Source organism: Quercus lobata, chromosome 1 (genome assembly GCF_001633185.2).
Source record: "Quercus lobata isolate SW786 chromosome 1, ValleyOak3.0 Primary Assembly, whole genome shotgun sequence".
Classification (NCBI taxonomy): Eukaryota; Viridiplantae; Streptophyta; class Magnoliopsida; order Fagales; family Fagaceae; genus Quercus; species Quercus lobata.
Window position 1 is genome coordinate 12,354,810 of NC_044904.1, and position 22,666 is coordinate 12,377,475.

The 22,666-nt window shown below is 36.2% G+C and overlaps 1 protein-coding gene across 1 annotated transcript; it reads right to left on the minus strand.

Moving 5' to 3' along the window:
* Positions 1-8,180: 8,180 nt before the first annotated feature.
* Positions 8,181-21,623, minus strand: LOC115979431. Its single transcript, XM_031101473.1, has 16 exons — positions 21,505-21,623; positions 19,250-19,609; positions 17,944-18,187; positions 16,968-17,245; positions 15,679-15,843; positions 14,746-15,492; positions 14,542-14,636; positions 13,995-14,057; positions 13,799-13,887; positions 13,642-13,707; positions 12,784-13,413; positions 12,547-12,615; positions 12,269-12,339; positions 12,033-12,090; positions 9,491-9,755; positions 8,181-9,073 (listed from the first exon to the last, which is right to left on the minus strand). The coding sequence occupies exons 2-16, from the start codon at positions 19,522-19,524 to the stop codon at positions 8,337-8,339; spliced, it is 3,852 nt and encodes a 1,283-aa protein (XP_030957333.1). The 5' UTR covers positions 19,525-19,609; positions 21,505-21,623; the 3' UTR covers positions 8,181-8,336.
* Between the last annotated feature and the right edge of the window lie 1,043 nt (positions 21,624-22,666).

Here is a 22,666-nt window from a genome sequence, read left to right on the forward strand (position 1 = left end):
CAGACTAGGATTTAACATGCAACTTCCCCCCTCTTTAAACTGAAGGAAATCAAGAATTTGTTGCTTCATAAGGGCAGGAAAAGCAGCAATTATAGGATTTGGTCTTAACCCTGAAATTTTTCTAAAAGATTCAATTGCATTTTAAAATTTGATAATTGGGTTAGGAAAATGTTAGCATATACGCTTGTATGGTCATTGGGCTTGGGCCTAATGTACTGTAGTACACTTATATTACTTATACTTCACACATATTATACCTAATGTATAGTGTTAGATGCATAGAATATACATCAATATATAAACTATTTTCAGTCAGAGTGTTAAATATTAGCATTGATACACCATGTTGAATATGCTAGTATGGATGCGGAAGTGAAAGCATAAAGTATAGAACATAGTAACACACGAGAGTTACGTGGTTCAGCCTAACGGTCTACATCCACGGAGGAAACTCTAAAGAGCTACATCAATAATATATTAGAGTGTAGTACAAATCCTGTGTTACAATGAATTATAACATGTGTATATATAGTAGACTAAACCCTAGACTAATAGACTTCTAATACAAGTAGGAGACTTGACTTGCACACAAAGTAAAATTAGGCTTGGGCCTATGCTAATGGGCTAATATATCTCTAACACCTCCTCTCAAATTCAAGATGGAAGCTTGATGAAATCTTGAGATTTGATAAGATTAAGAAGATTCCTTGAATGAAGTTTGGCTCTGTGACGGTAGTTTGAGAAAGGCAATATTCTTGCAGTGTTGATGCGACCTCTAACAGTGACTTGACTATACCGGAGAGTTTTGACGGCAATAGTAGGAAGCCAAAGAAGATGATCGCAGCGAAAAAAAAAAAACACCAAGGAAGACATAGATTGCTCTTAAATGTACCGTAAGGACAGAAAACCATGGCCGCAGGAAGGTAGCTCTGATACCATGTTAAATATTAGCATTGATACACCATGTTGAATATGCTAGTATGGATGCGGAAGTGAAAGCATAAAATATAGAACATAGTAACACACGAGAGTTACGTGATTCAGCCTAACGGTCTACATCCACGAAGGAAACTCTAAAGGGCTACATCAATAATATATTAGAGTGTAGTATAAATCCTATGTTACAATGAATTATAACATGTGTATATATAGTAGAGTAAACCCTAGACTAATAGACTTCTAATACAAGTAGGAGACTTGACTTGTACACAAAGTAAAATTAAGCTTGGGCCTATACTAATGGGCTAATATATCTCTAACACAGAGAAATTTAAATCTTAGATGTCTTTATTGAAAAAACTAAGAGATGCCAATTGAGTTATAATGCTATTGAAAATTCAATTGCATCTTCAAATAGAGCAAGTGGGTGGATATTAGCACCTGAGAATAGCATAAATAATCGGCAAAGCATAGCTGAGTGAGTTTTAATACTTCGTATTATTTGGGATCAAATCTCAAGGCAGAAGAATTATTGATAGCTGACCTGACTGCAGCAGTTTTAAGAAAGTTTTCATTGCCAAGACAAATAAGCAAAGAGAAGGGTCTCCTAACCTAGGTCCTCTTCTATTTTTTAAGGTCGTTTTCCAAAACATTAATGAAAAAAGATTAGTAACGGTGCAGTACGTATGGGTCATTCTTCTTCTTTCATAGATAAATACAATAATAAAGAAAGGGGTTAGAAATACCTTTTTTCTTTTTTTTCCTTTTTCTTTTTTTTTTCTTTATTTTATACAAGATAGAAATTTTACTCTAGTCTAATCTAAGTGTATATGTGTATGAAACTCCCTCTTGGAAACTTAAACCTTGGTCCTTGCCCCCACACCCCACAAGCATTTATACTTGTTGAGTGACCACCGCACCAAGAATGCACGGTGATATGTTAAAAATACCTAAATGTACTAGTTGAGTTACAAGACTCTTGGTATTTTTAAAATGCTTATTGCTAGAAGATTTATATATAATTTTACGCAAACTGAAATTATTATGACCAAAGTCTAAGAAGGCTAATGATAAATTTTAATAATGCTCAATAACTCAAACAACACGTTAATACGAAGAAAACACCAAGGTAGGCTACACACAAATTAAAGTCACAAGTATTTTCAAAAGTTTATATATATATATATATATAAATAATAAGAGATTTACCTTTTTTGGACTCTTCCATATTATGCCACATAAACTTTGATAGCCTCATAATTTTTCACATAAATTTTATTTTTTTAATTCTTTATTTATTTGACACATAATCTATTTTTTTAATTCCTCATTTATTTGACAAAAACTAATCAAATGTCAACCATTCATTTTAATACCTAATAAGTAACTTGTATCTAGACTCCTATTTGGAATTGTTTTTTGTAGAGTGGCGTGCAAGTCTTTGACTTGCTTCCAAATTATGTTTATATGTAATGCAAATTCCTTCACAATAAAAGATGGGTAGCAGACTTACTCTCCTAAAAGTCATATAAGATTAAAAGAACTAGGCTAAGCTTGACCGATACATCTATATAAGAAGCAAGAACCATCATAGAAAAATTAAACAACATTACAGTTGTAGTTTCAACTTTCAAGTCATGGGAAACCTGTTGTGGAAACATCAATAAGACATATATAAGAAACACACCATGACCAATTACAGGAAGACCATCCAATCTTCACATGCCAAATATGCTTTAGAGCTCATGCAATTAAACTAAAAATTCAACTACAATAGCAACAATGTGCACCCTTTTTTATGATTTCAAATGCATTGAAACCCAAATTGACAACAAGGTGCCAAACATTGAATGTTTTATATTTATTTATGATGCATGAATTGTATTTTTAAATTAAAATTAATAAATAAAATTTAATATCATATATATTCTATATCTATATTTGCTACCTCACTTTGAAGGCTTCATAACATCATTAGTTTATTTATGGATAAATTCCATTCACACCCCCTGAGGTTTAGGCTAATACCAACCAGGTACATGAACAACTGTTTTAGGGACTAAGTTTTAGGGGCCAAATTGGCTAGTTTTGAAATTTTTGGATCTGGTTGGTATTAGCCCAAACCTTAGGGTATGTGTAGGGTCACAATTTTTGGGGCTCAAGCCCAAATTGTATGGAATCTTGGTCCAATGAACCCAATACAATGAATTTGTAGAGAATGGGTTGAAATCTTGGATCTTAGCGAATTAGAAGACTGACCAACATGTCTTGATGATAAAGAAAGAAAGATAACTTTGGTTTACTGGGGAGAGACGTCCTCAGATTTTATCGGAGGAGGTTGATTCTTAATATCTCTCTTCCCCCCCCCCCCCCCCCAAGTTCTCCCGTTCTCCTCTATTTTATACTATCTCCCTCCCATTTCCACCATCCACGTGTAGAATTAGATTGATAGTACTGATACTTGTCCCATCAGCCCCTTCCCAAAGTCGTTGGGAGTGATTGTAAAGGCTGAAAAGCATAGTTCTATTCAGTTGCAAAGCACTTAATGCAATAGTAGCAGCTTTCTCTTAGATATTTCCATGTCTTCCTTTGTCCTTTTCTGTCTTAGTACTTATCATATTCCATGGAATGGTCCGGAGTGTCACTTTCGATGGCAGGCCATTCCCTTTGTCCTCGGCCTTACTTGGTCGAGGAGGAGTTCTTCCTTGGACTGGGTCCTTGGCCCAACATATACATTGGTATGGGCTCCCTAGTTCGTTTTGTAAATGCCACCCCCACAATAGCTCCTCGAGATTCTTCTTTTCTTCTCCATGGGAGGAAAGGAGGATCTCAATGTGTTAATAACCTCTTCGCGCCCATTTTACACCATTCCTGATTGCAAGATATTCTTTTTAGTTTATCCAAGTTGCGTTCATGCTGTTTCGGTACACGAGGTGCGCTTTCATTAAGGTTTTTTACGAAGTGACGCAAATCCAACGATTGAAGACTTCGTTGGAAATTGAGCGGGATTTATCTCACTTGTAACTCTTTCTTTGAGATTTGGGCGAATTAATTTCTACCAGATTTTGCCTTTTATATAAGACACATTTGGGGGAGTCGTTCTTCCTCATTTATAGATCCTTGAGTTCTGCGGGAATCTCAAGCTCTTAACTCTTCAGGCATTCCCAGGGATCCTGCCAAGATGGTGATTGAAGTCTAGGGAATGAAGTAGCCAAGGATAAAGGTGAGGGCAAGGAAACCAAGCCCTCCTCAAAAGCCAACGATGTCTCCAAGATCCAGGATGACGCAGTTAAGGCAAGGGAAGTAGAGGCCAAAGACATTTCTTCATTTCATTCGAGTAAGAAAGAAGTCCCTCCTCCTTCAGCTAAGACCCAAAGCAAGTGTAGATCACATCAGATTTTTGGTGCGACAAAATTTGGGTCTCATCTGGCGACGTATATTATGTGTGCACAAATGTGAAGACGAACCAAGGTTGATCAAGCAAATCAACAAGAACATGGATAGACAGGTTTCCTGTTTCTCAGCCTTGATAGCAGAATATCTTGTAGTTAGGAGAAGAGGGGTCCATCAAGCATTCCCGCCTCGTCTTCTTTCTCATCACCGATACCATCAATACTGGCTCAATTGCTGCTAGAACAAGATTGTGGACCTACCATTCCTATGAGCTTTTTTTTTTTTTTTTTTTAGTTAGCTTTTGAAACAGGCTTGCCTAAGCCATTTTGTATATGATGTACTTTCCTTTATTTAATAAAAATAGAACTGCATTTTTACTTTATGAGTCTTTCCTCTTTTGCAATAATCGTTTCATGAATGGGTGTGTTGGTATTTTTCCTTCAAATAGGGCTTAGAATTGATGTTCTTGATGGTAATGAAAAGTTGTCACCCTGACTTTATCAAAACCGACAATGGCACCCGACCGCTAACTTTAAATAAATTAACTATGTAGGACTAATCAGGAAAATAATTGTGTGCTCTATACTACAAACAGTGCAACCATCAAAGAATGTGGAATTTAAAGTAAGTGATCCGAGGGGACCATCGTGTACTAAGGTTCTGTTCAACATTTATGATGATATTATAGTGTTAATTTCCCCCAAGCATCTGGTCCGAGGACTCAGGCATGCATTAGGTTCTGTTTAAGCACTTTATAGAGATGTCATAGTGTTAATTTCCTCCAAGCATCTAGTCCGAGGACTCAGGCATGCCTTGGGTTCTGTTTAAGCACTTTATAGAGATGTCATAGTATTAATTTCCCCCAAGCATCTGGTTTGAGGACTCAAGCATGCTTTGGGTTCTGTTTAAGCACTTTATAGAGATGTCATAGTGTTAATTTCCCCCAAGCATCTGGTCCGAGGACTCAGGCATGCGTTAGATTCTGTTTAAGCACTTTATAGAGATGTCATAGTGTTAATTTCCCCCAAGCATCTGGTCCGAGAACTCAGGTATACCTTGGGTTCTATTTAAGCACTTTATAAAGATGTCATAGTGTTAATTTCCCCCAAGCATCTGGTCCGAGGACTTAGGCATACCTTGGGTTCTGTTTAAGCACTTTATAGAGATGTCATAGTGTTAATTTCCCCCAAGCATCTAGTCCGAGGACTCAAGCATGCGTTGGGTTCTGTTTAAGCACTTTATAGAGATGTCATAGCTAGCCCCACTTTGGATCATCTTTTGATTTATAGTGCTATCAACATGCGCTGTTCTGGGCAAATGATTCCATGCAGCGAGACCGTGCCAACTAATTTTCCATCTACGTGTTGTGCTTCTGTCATTTCATCTGGCAAGGGTTCAATGGTCTCGGCCGCCAGGTTCGTGAGAAACTGGTCCTTGACGGAGGCACGAGATGTATACTTGATGTTGAAAGTCCCCAATATTGTTCTGTACGGAGAAATCCTCTGTGTAGCATGCACCACAGCCAAAATGGTCTCCTCCACCAATGGTCGATATATCGTTGCATCGCCTTGGTATGTTGAGCATTCAACTCGCTAAAACACCAGTTCCCCACAAACAGCACCAATTGTAGGGTCACAATTTTTGGGGCCCAAGTCCAAATTGTATGGAGTCTTGGTCCAATGAACCCAATACAATGAATTTGTAGAGAATGGGTTGGAAACTTGGATCTTAGCGAATTAGACGACTGACCAACAGGTCTTGATGATAAAGAAAAAAAGATAACTTTGGTTTACTGGGGAGAGACGTCCTCGAATTTTATCTGAGGAGGTTGATTCTTAATATCTCTCTTCCCCCCGCATTCTCCCCTTCTCCTCTATTTTATACTATCTCCCTCCAATTTCCACTGTCCACGTGTAGAATTAGATTGATAGTGCTGATTCTTGTCCCATCAGCCCCTCCCTAAAGTCGTTGGGAGTGGTTGTAAAGCACTTAATGCAATAGTAGCAACTTTCTCTTAGATATTTCCATGCCTTCCTTTGTTTTTCTATCTTTGTACTTATCCTATTCCATGGAATAGTCTGGAGTGTCATTCTCGATGGCAAGTCGTTCCCTTTGTCCTCGGCCTTACTTGGCCAAGGAGGAGTTCTTCCTTGGACTGGGCCTTTGGCCCAACATATACATTGGTATGGGCTCCCTAGATGTCACCCCCACAGTATGTAAATGGAATTTACCCTTTATTTATTTGGTTTTTTAAACCAAATTTTACCACTACAAACATGCTTTTCTTATATTTCTATTGTGTGCTTCAAACCTTACGTCCTGTTCAATCCATTTTAGTCTTATTCGGTCTACTTCAGTCCATATTGGTTCTAATCGGTCCTACTCAGTCCACATTGGTCCTATTTGGTCCATTATGTCCACTTCGGTCCTATTTTTTCCACTTTGGTCCTATTCTATCCAATTGATCTTTTTGGTCCACTACTGTCCTATTTAGTCCACATTGATCCTATTCAATCCATTATGTCCACTTCGGTCCAATTTGGTCTTATTCGGTCCTATTTTGTTCACTTTGGTTCTATTCGATCCAATTTGGTCCTATTCGATCCATTATGTCCACTTTAGTTTATCCACTTTGGTTCTATTCGGTCCACTACTGTCATATTCGGGTCATTCTGTCCACTTTGGGCTTATTCGGTCTTATTTGGTCCATTCTATCCACTTCGGTCTTATTCAGTTCAATTTGGTCTTATTCGATCCACTTTAGTTCTAGGTCCATTTTGTCTACTTTAGTCCTATTCAGTCTATTTTGGTCCATTCGGATTACTTTGGTTCTATTCAGTCCATATTAGTCCAATTCGGTCTACTTAAGTCTATTTTGGACTAATTGAGCCTTAAAGTGTTTTTTTTTTTTTTTTTAGGTTCCTTTTTAGTTTTGGGCTACAAATTTTATATATATATATGGATTGAAAAGTATGAATTTTATTCTATTTGTGCCAAACTCTTTAATTTTGGGTTAAAAATACAAATAAATTAGGCATCAGAAATTAGAAATTAGTGATATAGGCCATAAAAAAAAAAAAAAAAAAAAAAAAAAAAAAAAAACAATTAAAAAATGAAAAATATTCAAAAGATTACGTTAAAATTAAAGTTTTGATTATATATATGTATAATGTTTCTATTTGGAAAGGGGAAAAAAAAAGCTACAATTCTAAACTAATATAATAATTTAAACTTAATATAACATGTTACACATGTTCCATGGAATGAGGTGTACATTTTTTTTTAATATTCTTAAATGTGTTCAAATTAGCCAACGAACTATGGTATATTTATAAAATGTCATTTTAATACTATTTTCTCCATTTATATATAAGATAATATTATAATTATATGTAATTATGTTTTATTTAAAAAGTGATTTTTTTAAATACAAAATACATTATATGCTTCGTTACATAAAACTTATAAAAATAGAAAATATTTATAAATAAAAAATACACTATTTAACCTACAAATTTTACATTATATTCTTATAAAATAAAACAAACAAGTAGATCAAGCAATATAAGAACAAGAAGAAGCCATAAGACAGTGCCTTCCAACATATAATAACATTGATCCTTCAAAAAGTTTTGGTCCCCAGATGCAGGATCAATGCTCGATGCTCCGTCTCGAATTTTTGATATCTCCGGTTGATCAGCCCTCACAGGTAGGCCTTCAAAAGTCAACACCAAAACCATGCTAGTCCAATTGGAAGGGCACTGACATTATGGTTTCTTGTGGTTCTTATATTGCTCTGGAGGGTTCTTATATTGCTCTGGAGGGAGATGGAAAAGATAAACTTGTACTGGAAATGTACAAATACTATAGGGATCATATTTCTCCATTGACTTGAAATTCATACAGAGGAATAATATTATAATTACAATTTTGTGTCAATTGCTTCAGCTAGACAAGTTGGTCCTAATCTAAACATTGGTTTGAGAACTAATTGAGAATTTTCATCAGATAATGTTCAACTCCGATAGGTCATCCATTGGTATTTCGAGACCTACACAATCATAGTCTTGCAAGACATCGTCATCAAAGTTCAACCAAGTACTCAGATCTTGAGGTTCAGTAATGTCATTGGGTACATCTAGTGCTTCCACTGTATCTAATTCATTTAGTGGCAACTTAGCAAAATCAATGGGTTCCTCCGACTCTTTAGATGATTCCTGCGGAACATTACTGGGCAAGCGTGACCCCCTTTCTCTGCTTATTTTATTGGTAACAAGAGCCACCGAGTGACTAGATGCCTGAGCTGGTGGACAAGCAGGTTCTGTTGCTTCTGTAAGCCTGCCATGGAAACTGCTTCCTGATGTTGATAGATGACTAATCTTTTGCTTGGGCTTTGCTTTTGTTTTTCGTTCACTTCGGAAACTGTCCATTGATGAACGACTGGCTCCAGAGACAGAATTACTCTTTACAATATCTCCGTTCTGATCCCTGTCTCTCTCACTTCTCTTTCCCTTTACTCCATCAAGAACAGGGTTGTCAAGAGCTGATGTCATCCTTGAGGAGGCACTTCCAACAACATCATCAATTAACATTTCCCTCTTCTTTCCCTTGATGAACACTGAGCCATGCTTGGAAGAAGCTTGTTCAGAAGAGTGAATGACACTTTGGAGAGCATCTGAGGAACCTCTGTCTATATTATCACTGAGGGAATCATACCTCTCAAAAGTGCTAGAAACGGCACCTGTGGCAGTAAACAATACCCAAAAGCTCTTTTTCATTAAACTGACACAAATAACCAAAAATTACAGAAGCTACAGTTGAAAGATGTTTTTCTTAAAAAGGAAATGAATAACCCCTAGAGGTAGCACAATCAATTTAGGACCATGTCTCATGAAGTGTCCATCACTAGTTTGTATCTCCCTACCCCTCCCTTGGGACCAACATCCATTAAAAGAAAAAGTTGCCCCAAAGTTTAGTGATAAGTCAAAGCATGCCATGCTACCCAAGCCAGAAATTTATAGAATACACTCTTACCAGAAGGAGAAAAAAAAAAAAAAAAAAATTTGGGGGGGGGGGGGTGTGTGGAGGAGGAGAGAATAAAAGGCATGCATTAAAGGGATCACAAAAAGAGCATGTAAAGATTTAATTTGAGATATACCTGATCCCCTAGCTTCCACTTGGTGGGAAGCTTCATTGCATGTATTACTAGCACTTCCTGAGCCAACACAATCAACCGATTTTGCATCATTATTGCATGGAGGTGGCGAAAATATGACATCCTGCAGTGCAGGCTCACTAAAGCAACTATTGCCAGTATCTTCAAATTTCCGACATCTAGCAAGAGTGCGCTTCACAAAAGCCAATGCAACTTGTTTCGAAATCTTACGGACTGCACTTTTGGAAGCATAACTCCCACGGCAAGCCTGTAAAAAGATTAATTTGACGGAAATTAATGGTTTATGATCATGAAATGCCTCCAGTTCACTTTACTTGAATGATCATATTTTTTTTATTTTTTTGAATAAGATGTCTGAATAATGCCTACTACAGTACCATAATGCTGAAACTATTATTATTCTCCATTGTATAAACAATGAGATTATAATCCCAGGGCGTTTTAGTTATGAAGTTTACTAAAATAACCTCACTTGCATTTATTTATTTCTTATTGGTAAGTTACAAATGCACCACCTGATAGGATTTTTGAACCCATAACCTCACCCTTAACGGCTCAACCTAGCACTTATAAGTTATAAGGGGAGGAAGTACCAGTTGAGCAGAGCTACAGCCCATTGGCTTGCAAATTATTTATTGTACAGACATTTGAACCAAAGAAAGATACTCCATAAAGCAGAGGAATTTGTTCATACAAGCATGCATGCACCCTCAACAAACACACTGATTTAAGATACACCATAAGGTAAGACTAAAATATATAATATCAATGAGATGCTAGTGAACAAGTTAAAAAAGGAAGCAGCAACGAAAATGAGATTTTGCAGCTAAATAGAACCAATACTCATGATAAAAGACTATAATGATACATATTTACACACAATTATCTCCAAATCCACCTGTGACATAAGATAATCAATAAGGCCTTAGCAAGCAGTCTATATTGCCAACCAATTTATAAGAAATATCACCACCATAGATTGAAAAGACAATCAACATATCGATGGTATACTATGTTGAAACTGTTAAGGATGACAGTATATATGTATAAGAAAGGCATAAGACCATCTAAAATTGAAATTCCAATCATCAACCAAATATAAAGCCATGATCCTAAAAATAAGACAAACCAATTACAGAAACGTCATTATATATATATATATATATATATAAGACACTGCATTTTTCTTTATGACACTATCAAAACACAACTCCACGGTCTTTGTTTGGTTGGAGGGAGGAAAATGGTGGGGGTATGGAAAAGATTTAGTCTTCCCTCATGTGTGTTTGGTTGGGGGGATGGAAAAGTGGAGGATAGAAAATATCATTGTATAAAGTTACTCTCATGCCCCTAATACAAATTTGTTTAATAGTTTATAATAAGTGTTTTTTTTTTTTTTTTAATTATAAACTTACAAACACAGCTAATAAAACAGCTAGCAAAAACAAAAAAAAAAACAAAAAACCTACCATTTGATTAAAAAAAAAAAAAAAAACTAACATTAACGTAATTGCACACAGTGGAGGCAACATAATCACAAAAGGAAGGGGTAGTTTTGGTGTTTTACCATCTACCCCTTCCCTCTCCCATTTTCTCCCCAAATTGGGGGAAGATTGGTTTTTGGTGGGCCCAAGAGGCCCCACCAAAATCTCTAACCCCCCAATTTCCCCTCCCAACCAAACAACCCCAAAAAAGCATTTTTCCCACGATTTTCCCCTCCCCCTTTTCCATCCTCCTCCAAATCACCCCAACACTAAATGAAATTGCTTAGGTTTTACCATATATGATGTGCACAATTTCTGACAGCAGACACATTGTGGATTTAAGATGGCATGGCCTAAAGAATCATCAATATCAGGCAACCACTATACCCTAAACAGCAGTGATACTATCTGTGTAACCATATCATCTAGCCCTACAAACCCTCAAGGATGAATCAGTTGACGCCTCATGTTGCATTCACATTAACCAACCAATTGAAATAGTAGAGTCTATTTGGTATAGCTTATTTTTCAGCTTTTTAAAATATGGGCAGTTTGAAAACGGTGTACAGAAAAAATAAAAAAAGAGGTTTTAAAAAGCTATACTTTGGAAAATTATGGTTTTCAACTGCAATTCCAAATGGACACTTGGACGAGGAAAATAATGCAAAAGGTGCAACAAAATAAAAAATAAAAAATAAAAAGCCCCAGGCACCATGACAGACCGCTATGTCCATGAAGTACCCACTAAACCCCCAAACTATTCTTCTGCTACATGCCTGTTTTGCCTACAATGCAACAACTACACATAAGAAGTGGGGATTAGAACCTTCCCCACTATTATAAAAAGGTCATTACTCATAGCAACTACTATTACAACCCAACCATTTGTTCCAACACAAATAAAAATATATAAATACAATCTCTGGATCAAGAAGCAACTCTAAATTTCTACATGCATCCACAAAAACTGATACATACCCAAATGGCTTAAAATTATACAAATACAAACAATGATTGATAAAAGGGACTAAACCAATTACCATCCGTTTTTGGTAAGCAATCCCAATAAGTTGGTCCATCGCAACTTGCTCCATAGTCCTGTAAATGAATCAACATTATTTTGACGGAAAGAGAATTTTATAGTCTATGTCACCAATGCTGTGACAGCGCAAGAGTAATATCAAATGGTTGGCGAGGAGTCTTGGGTTTCTCCTACTATTGAACAAAAAAAAAAGGTTTAATATATGTAGAACATGGAAAACATTCTGAATCTTACTGTCTTTCCACATCTCTCCCTTTCTGAATAGCTTCATCAATCTTTCCCAAGTTTTTCCTCTTTATCCCAATCTACCATTTAGTCAAAAGCATTATAAAATGTCAGAAAGAGGAGGCCAGGAATAGAAAAGAGAGATTCAAGTTAATCAGGATTGAAAAAAAAACATCTAGAAAATATAGAAACTTCAAAACAAATTATGGTGAAAACACAACCTAACTTATGCTTAGATACTATTCATTGTATAGCCTGGAGAAATGAGAAAATTAGAGAAGGGCAACCTGTTGGTACAGTCCTTCCTTAAGGTCCATTATATCTTGTTTAATCACTTCTCCCTCTGCTAGATCAGGCTGCAAACAAGGCAAAAGAAGCACCACAAAAAAAGGAATATAACTATATATGAAATGAGAAAATAATTGCTGGCATGAAATTCATCAAGGAAACTTCTGAAATGCATCAACATAAAATTCTTCCACAAAGCTTCTAAATTGGAACAATATAAGGTATGAAAACCCTACCAATGTCTCTGGATATAGGCCAATACTCTGCAGTTCCAATAGAAGCCTGTCATCCATGCACAACAGCTGATATTGGCAGTCAGAGGAAGAAAAGCTGGCAACATTTAATTCCCTAGGTTGCAGCTGACCAAGATCATTTGAACATATTTCACTGGTGTGCCCCAGATCAGAATGTGAAATGTCATAATCTCCCCGCCACTGCTCAATGCTATTTAAAGGACTGGATATGCTTGGGTTCCTAAATGAGTTAGATACAACACTCTTATCACAAGAAACTCTGTCTAACAAGCAATTCTTCTGCATCTGATAATCAACTTTCGACTCAACTTCTGATTCCATTCTGTCCCTGTCTTTGGTCTCAATATCGATCTGGTTACATGAACCACAATGAGAATCATCACTCGCATACTGCAGAGACAAAGTTTTCCCTTCACTGTGGGGGTAAGATTCTTCAATTTCATCTTCTTCTATCAGGGCAGAAAGAACTCTTTGGTATAATGGAGTAACCTTATCTGACTTTTTCATGTCAAATCTTCCCCGTAAAGAGTCAGTCTCAGCTAATTCTTGATTGAAGTGGCTTCCTAGTCTTACACCAGAATAATCAATCACTTCTTTATGCACACCAACACCCTGTGAGGATGGATAAAGGTGACAATTTGTCAATACTTATTCAAAAAATTTTGGCTCAAAATCCTAAATATCCATTTTTCCATTGTACTTTGTTTGAGATTGACATAAACTTATTTTGAGACATTTGATGTGTTTAATAACTAGGGATCAACATCAAAGCTTTTCCATTTAGCCAAAAATAGAAACAGGAAAATGTAAACTTGATGAAATGTACTGCAAAGTTAATACCAAGGCATTGAAATCGACGCCAAACATCTGAGACAAAGTATCGTCAAGCTCCTCTGCAAAACTTAGCTGATAAGACATCAAAAGAAGACAAATTGTAAGTCTCTGTCTGCAAGTTATTTATGAAGCCTCATATTCATCCCTGTATATCAATAACTACCTGCTGCTTCAAGTAGGACAAATCCTCTGAGCTGACAGAAGCAAAAATAGATTCCATTTTCTTCCAAAATGGACCAGAACAGGCAAGACCTACAGAAATAAGCTATATTTTGTAATAGGTACAAATAATAATAAAATTGCTGCTTTTCTGGTGAATGGATAAAATTAGAAAAAAGAAATAAAGTCAAGGGGCATACTCCTAGCATTATGAGCAGCATTTGCAGCCACAAGCAGTTCTTCACGATCATCATCAGATTCACCTGGAAAATTATAATACCAAAAAATATGACTGTATAATTGTGATAAATTCAAATCAAGGAGACACATACATATTTCACAAAGAATTAATTACTGAGCCACATGCATATGCATATAATAATTGAAATGAAACATGTTAAAAACATAATAAAAACAGTATGAAAATATAGAAAAAAGCATCAATTAAAAAAAAATGTAACAAACATACATGCATGAAAGCTGGTCTCAAACACTCATTAAAGACTGCTTACACTTACAGTGATCTTGTAGGATTTCAGTGCAATAACTATGGTAAAAATTAACATTAAGATGTGAAAATACGTAAAGCAGGGGTAAAAGGCTAATAGAATTTTGTTCTTGCCACTAAGCTTCAAAAGCTTCTAAGTATCATAAACATCTTGAAAAGTTTTAGATCCTAAGACAGTTTGAAACCCTAAACTCTAAACACAATTAAGACGAATTTTTCATGGTTTAATTCAATCTTACCTGTATAATTCAAAGAACCATTGTTTATCATCGGCCCAACACGAATTGAAGCCTTGCGGTCTTTCAGCTTTTTTGAAGGTGGACGACCTGATTTACTGAATCCAAGAAATGGTAGTTGATTCAACAACAATGAGATTTCTCACAATAAAAGTATTCAATTCATATTCAATCCTTATTGTACAAAAGAAAAAATGATGTGTTAACCTTCTGTTCTTTTCAGAGCTAGGCTTCACGCTTTGCAGGGGCTTTGCGGTTGATAAATTCTCCAACTTCTCCCTCACTAAAGGAATTTCTGTTCTTGTTAAAGATGAACCCCTTCCACTCCTTCCTTGTCTACACACGCCATCTCCACTTTCATTACTCAGTAGTTTATTCTTCTTTGTGGGCATTACAAAGGGCACAACTTTATGAGTTGCAGTTAAAGCAACTTCAACATTATCTATCCCTTTCTCTTTCAACTTGTGTTCGCCAGCACCTGATTCTTCACTTTCAGACAACCCAAATGGAGATGAAACATTCTCAAGTTCCAACTTAATTTTTGGGTTATTGTTATCTACACTGCTGGTCCCAACAACTGAAGTTTTAGCACTAAAATCAGTAGTTGCTAAGCTTTGAGATGAAATCTGAGCTTCAGCATGGTTTGAGACAGGAGAAACTAAATTTGATCTCCTTGTGCGTGAGTTTTTATGTGGTCTCTGACCAACCCACTGGGTCATAGGATGTATGGATGAACCTGAAGACATCATACGCTTTTGGTTATTTCTCACACCTGCAACTGCAACTTTATTTAGACCTTTAGGCTGTTCCCAATCTTGAAAGGCTCCGGATGAAGGTTGAATATTAGGAGATGAGTCTAGCCCCATGACAGAGCCAGTCCGAGGTGCCCTAGAAACCTTTCCTTTTATCACTGTATTCGGACTGCCCACTGGGGTATCCTCCTGAATATTTGACCTAATAAATGAAGCCACAAACCAATTAAAAACATTATCATAACCACCAAATTGAAAAGCAAGATATGTTAAACACATCAAGGAAATCAGATGCAGAACATGATGGTCTTCAATCATATTAAGCGCTACTGATACTGCAACTCCTGTGGAGACCTTAGAATGATAATATCAAGAAGAATATACGTACTTGTTTCCTTTTGCTAAAAGTCTATGTTCAAATTGAACTGCACGGTCCCTTGGAATTGGCATACTTTCCGGTTCATTCCTGGGTAACATGCAAGCATCTAAACTAGCAGGCTCAAGAGAACCATCCAACTTGTTGACTCCAACAAGTCCGGGGCTAGATTTCAATCTGCAATAAATGAAAACCTAAAACATCAAGGGAAAGAACAGATTGCAGGGGAAAAAAAATCTTGAAATTCCCCCGTGCACAAAAGAAACAAGGGATAAACCAAATTTTTATGTTGACATAATCAAGATCCCAAACTTTCCAGATCCTTCACCATATTATCAGTAAGGTTGTTTCAAGTACAAGGTTGAATATTAATTTTCAGTCAACTAAAAAGGACATGGATAATTATTGGGGCTATCTTACCTAACACTACTGTAAAGCATGAAGGCCTGACCAAGTTTTCTGGGCCCAGTCCCTCCCAAAGACAATTTCACATGCATGGAGCTAGGCATCAAGCCCCATGATGCAAGCCCAAGGTCCAAGAAAAATTTTTCTGATTAGTAATTAACGCATGCACCTAGCAGGTCTTGAGTGCATGACCTCACCTTCCACCTTGTTCTTACAGGAGAGAAGATGATGTTTGAGCTAGAGCTCATCGGCAAGCCTTAATAAATATTTCCTTGCTTAAACAGGACTAGTCTAGTAAAACTGATGAGAAAAATTAACTTTAGCTAGTTAGCCAATATTTATGCCATATACGATACATGTCCAATTTTTTCGCTTACAACAAATGGGAAAGGGTAATTTTAACCCAAATTCTCTGCCATGAGAGAACCAGGAAATGCCAATGAACCACAACGCTCTTGGCAAGATACATGTCCAATTAATTTACTTGAATATCACTAATTTTATATTTCTGCAAAAATCCTTCCTGCACAAAAAATAAAACGTACTGGTCTTATAACAAGAAAAATTACTGTATCAAGGGTTCTGTAAACATAAAAAACCTAGAAAGTTTCTCTCACAAATTACCAACACATATCCAACAAAATGAACCAAAACAACCAAAGAGTAACAATGACACAAAAAAAAAAAAAAAAAAAATCCAGAAAACAACTCAATTACAATAAATAAATAAAAGCTGTTGAAATTGAACAGAAAACCTCATCTTAAAACAAAGAAAAATTTTACCAAATTAATAGCATATCTGTACTAAGACTTAAGAAAAGCTACATACCAGCTACATCAAAATGAAGAGTATATAAAAATCAAGTAATTGTTTCTTCTAGATCACAATAAAATACCTGAAACCATGAGCATCACTAGATCGCAATTTAGACTCAGGATTCAACTTTGGATGTGAAGCTCGTTTTGTATCCCTTTCACCAGTTATTACTCTATTACCTACAGCCCCAACAGAACGCTTCTTCTTTATTTTTTGATCCAATCCTTCACCACCAGCAAGCAATCGGCGAGTCTTTTCTTCAATCCGAACAGAACCACTGCCAACTGCTTGGAGAAGATCTCCATCCTTATCAGTGACCATGTGAAGCCTTGACGTTGCAGCAGACCTACCATCTGCCTGGTAGCATTACAAAACAGAACAGAATCTTAATTAACCAGAGGAAAATGCCTTGCATTGATCCTTTCAAAAAGCATAAAGGCTAACAATAACAAATGCTCCTAAATGCCCTATTACTAGCACCAAGAGGTTGGAAAAAAAGAGAGTCAAAAGTCCTAAAATTTCCTATTTTTTCTTTCTTGATAAAAAGTGTAATAGTGTGATATTTTCTGGGAACCTTGGAAATAGGAGTCTGATTCTTAAAGTTGTTCCTAAATATATATTTTAAGGATATCATGGGGTTGTTCCTAGAGCATTAAGTCTGGTTTTCAGTCTTCTTTATAAAAATAAATAAATAAAATTATATCATTCTGCTGTATCTTTGGATAGCAGGCTATTCTATCAAGAGTTGGAACCTCTTTTCATTGTTCCCTAAATTTTTATGCTAGTTAATATCTTCCTTTTGTTACTGGTGTTAAGATCATAAGGTTTTTCTTATTATACATCAAATTAGTAACCTTTGGAGCTACATCATTCTCATTGAAGAAACTAAAATTCAAACCCTTACTTAAATGGGGGGAAAATCCCTTGAAATTGAAAGAAGACTAAAGAGAGAATCTAAGCTTCACTACTCATGGATTCTAGAGGAGATCAACAGAGTTGAAGACTGAATATCAGAGAAATAGATCACAGCTAAGAATTAACATTCACATACTAACCCGCACATCCACCACTGAAGTACGAACACGCTTATTCAACCCAATACCCTTGGTTTTGTCCTCCAATCTTTGAGTCACAGAGTCATGAGAGTTTCTGTGAATCTGGCTTCCCATCCTTGCTAAGTTTACTCCACCAGACCTCTCACCTGATGAAAGATCACTACGTTGTCGCTTCTTTGAGCCTATAACTTCCTTATACTTGTCCAATTTGAAAATGGAATCGCATAACAATTTTGCCCTATCCCTGGTGGAAAGGCATCACAGTCTCATTAACACACCACAACTCCATAGTCAATAATACTCATTTCTACCATACATTATGCAAGCATAAGTTTAAAATAGAACTCCCATCTATCATACAAATATTAAACTCTGGGAAAAGAAAATACATGTGTTTTTTTTTTTTTTGGGGGGGGCGGGGGGGGGGGGTTTGTTGGAGGGGGAGGGGGAGTGGGGGTGTTTCCTAAGATACGTACACATATTTTAATCTTTATCTTTAGATCACAGTGTATATGTGTGTGTGCACTATAGTTGGCATTTACAGGCTGTTACTTCTGTCTTTAATCAATTAGGATTTTACAGTTTAGAACTTGTTATATGTAGAAGTCTTGGAGTTCCAAACTTTGCACTCGAATCACCAATAAGTATTTGTGCACATGATTTTTATGTTTCTGTTTTATTGCCAATTTTCAACATTTTCAAATTACACAAGCATATTATCTATATTCCTTGTCCCATATTTTATTAACAACGCATAACTCAAAGGTCTTGTCAGTGCTTCATTGTAAAACAGATCACATGTGAACAAATTCTTAGATCCCCAATCAACTTTGAAACACAAATTTCCACAACAGGCAATAATAATTGATGAGAAGAATTTCAATGGTGTTCAAGGGTCTATGAAGACTTTCTAAACTAAAGGAAAAATGCAGGTTACCAAAGAACATGTTCCACAAGAAGCAAGGATCAAACAAAGTTTTTTTTCTCTCTTCTTTTAAACCTGTCATTGTGTCATACAATGTACCCTATTTAAATTATTACGTTAAGTGAAATCTTTCATTTATACCATGATGTATATACTAAATACCATGCATCAAGACTCATGGCCTTTTCAGTTTTCTCCCTCTTCCATTTCCAAATATATAATAACCACAATCGTCCAAAGTTTCCACTGCTGCTACATAATTTCAATCATGAAGCTTAGCATTCTTTTCTTCTTAACGAAAGTCTTTAACGAAAGACACACATCATTGTCAAAAGAATAATATGCTTACAGAAACAAGCAGTAAAATGAATAAAAATATACCTGGCCTTTCTGGAGGCATCTCGGACACTTTCTTTAAAGTGCTTTAGCTCCTCTGTAGCCACTGGAGGTGGAGGTTTAGGATGGGCAACTCCAAAGGAATGGTCCTCTGATGTACTTCCAAGAGGAACACCCAGAACCCTTCTTAGCTCTCCCGAGCGTGTATATTTCTGATTGCCCAATATAATCGGGTCCAATGGTAAACACTGAGGCAAGGGAGGCATATCTGGTGATGGCGTTAAACTCCCCCGGCTTGAATTATTCCCAGAATTAAACATGAAGCACTCAATACCCTTGGTGCAGCTTCCAAACCTGTATAATTGGATGATCCCAGACCTTAAACCAACTCAAATCTAGAACTTCCTGCCATCAAACAACAACACATGGATAATATAAGCATCCTTTCTTTATATACATAATTTGGATAATATAAGCATCCCATTGACTAGCCTCCAAAATTTATTACTAAAAGGAAAAAAATTTGGCTCCAAACATGTTTAGATCTATCTTGCTCCACGCTATGTGGCAATTAAAGAGACCATTCATGTGTAGTTTTAGTCTATTTAAATAATACATAATGATAATCTTATAATTTGCCAAGTAATGGGTAGGAAAAGATAGCTTTGAACATGTTTGGAGCAAAACTTTGTTTTTACTAAAAATGCAAGTATAATGCAGCAACTGGCCATACCCATTAAGGGAAGTTGAGAATACTAGACCCCTATCAAGTAAACCCCGGATGCACAACCCCACCTCACCTGCAAGAACCGTGTATTACCCAGGACTCGAATTGGAGATCTCATGAGGGGTTCCCATGAAGCCAACCAATTGAGCTATGTTGTACAAGATATTGAATTTTTCATATTTTGGGACAAAAAGAACAGATAAGCTCAACTCCAACCCACTCCCCCTCCCCCCATATTTTCCTCCTTTTTCTTGGGAATTAAAAGTGATTTGCATTTGACTAAGCTTAGTTGCTTAACAATGAGTTTAACCAAATAAGTTGGTTTACGAGATCTCAATGCATTCCAAGAACTCTTATAATATGTTAGCTCCCTCCGGTGGTGTTCAATCCCATTGGAAAAATATTTGGAAGCCAAAAGTCCCCTCTAAAGTTTCTTTCTTCCTCTGGCTGACTTCTATGGGGGAACATTCTAACAGCAGAGAATACAAGGAAGCGAAATATTATCTTGATTAGTTGGTGTTGCATGTGTAATGTATTGTTCCTTGGCTTTGGTTTTTGCCCTATTTGGGATTTATTGGGTAATGCCGAGGAGAGTTATTGATTTACTAGCTTGTTGGCAAAGGAGGTTTGGGCATTATTGCAAGATTACTCAGTAACTGGTTCTAGCGGGTGGGGTCAATTGCCCATAGTGTTTGATTAACCGTGAGGATTGTTGTATAGTATGCTCTGTGATGTGCAACTAATCTGAGTGAAGTTCTCCAATGTCGTAAAAAAAAAAAAAAAAAAAAGTACTTGGAAAACTATTCCTCATTGTTTGATGTGGTGTATTTGGAGGGAAAGAAACGCAAGGAGATTTGATGGGTGCAAGAGGACTATGATAGAGCCAAAAGCTTTCTTTATGAAGACGCTTCTTGAGTCATTAGTTTAGTTGATCTTCTTTATTTTTAGTAGTTTTAGAGCTTTACCATGATGCTCTGTTAGTAATACTTCTAGTCTAGGAAGCATGGACACTTCTTTTGGATGCCATACCCACCCACCATGCCATATTATAATTTTTCAAAAATTGCTTCCTATTGCCATATCGTAACCATACCCGTGTCCATGCTTCCTAGCTTCTAGTGAACTCACAGTTATTTTTATTAATAAATTTTCTTATTACCTATCAACAAAATAAAATAAAACTAGCTCCAAAAGCATCAACAAAACAAAGCTGTTACAGCAACCAGTAACCTCATCATATAACGAAAAAAAAAAAAAAAAAAAAAACAAAAATTATATGAACTTTCAATATGATTAAAAATCTTCTACACGAGTTTTTTTTTAATTATTTAAATTAAAACTGGAATCGGGAATTTTGTTTTCCACAGCTTTCCCGGGAACCAAACAGATCAAACAATAGGGAATTACAGATAAACTTACAAAAGAAATATCGAAATTGCAGTAGCAGAAAAAAGGAAACCCTAAGTGGAGGGGATGAACTCAAAAATTAGGGGTGTGTTAAATTATAGATCAATTTAAATGAAAAATACGTGAATTTTGAAAATCGAAGAGTTGCGTGAGTGAACAAAAGTACCTGAGAATTGGGAATTGAGATTCAGAATCGCGCCAATTTTCACTACGATTTTCGATAAAGACAAGTAGTTTTTATTTTTATGTAATAATAATATATATAAACTAGTAAAGCGGGAGAGACCCGGGTCGGATTGGGGGTCAATGGAAATAAATAGAATACAGGCATAGGACTATTTTTTCAATTTTTACTTCTACTATTTTTTTTTTTTTTTTTTTTTACTGATTTTAATAAGTTACCAAAAATAAATAAATAAATAAAAAAAACAAAATGGGAAGGACACAATTGGCTACAGGAAATTCTCAACACAACCATTGAACATGACATGATATAGACACAAACCTTGAACATGACACACACACACAAATTTAGTAATTTAGAAATGAGTCTTAATGAGTTCATGTTGGATTTGGGTCGACATTAATTGACTCATTTAATATACGTGTTTATTCAAGTCAGTCACAGAAAACCTGTTTGACCCATTTAATTGAGAATCATTGTACCAATTTACCCATTTAAGGACCTAGCTATATAAACTTATTTTCTCTTGTAATCTCATTCTTCTTATGTCAATGTGAATCCAATGTTTTGATATCGAAATTTCACTTTATCAAGGAGTATCTTTTTTAATCTTGATGTGAGAAGTTATGACATGGCAGCTTGGCCAAGAGAAAATCATTGTCTAAGGCATGAGAAAATCATTGACAAAGTTATGACGTGTCACCTCAACTGAACTCTCGTGAGCAAGAAAAGTAATCAACAAAGTCTACCAATTCCAATATAAGAAAGTATTTAATTTGACATCCAAGTCCTACTCCTATCATTATGGGATAATGGCACAGCAATCCATATCCTAAAGAAGTATAACAGGGAATCAAGGCCCCCAAGGAAAGCATGAAAACATTGCCCTACAAAACACCTCCTTAGCAATCACTTTAACCTATAGAAGTTCCTTGCTAACTTAGCCATCAAAGATTCCCTTATCAGCACACCTCTAACATCACAACTCCTTTTGCAAGTATTCAAGGACAATGTTGTTGAGGTCTAAAAAAGGGTCATAGTGAAACAAGCCCAAAAAAGAAGAACAAGTCAAGCCCAAAAGGAAAAATTCAGGCTAAGCCCAAAGCAATAGATACGGAAGACCCATGAGGGAATAAAAGAAAGG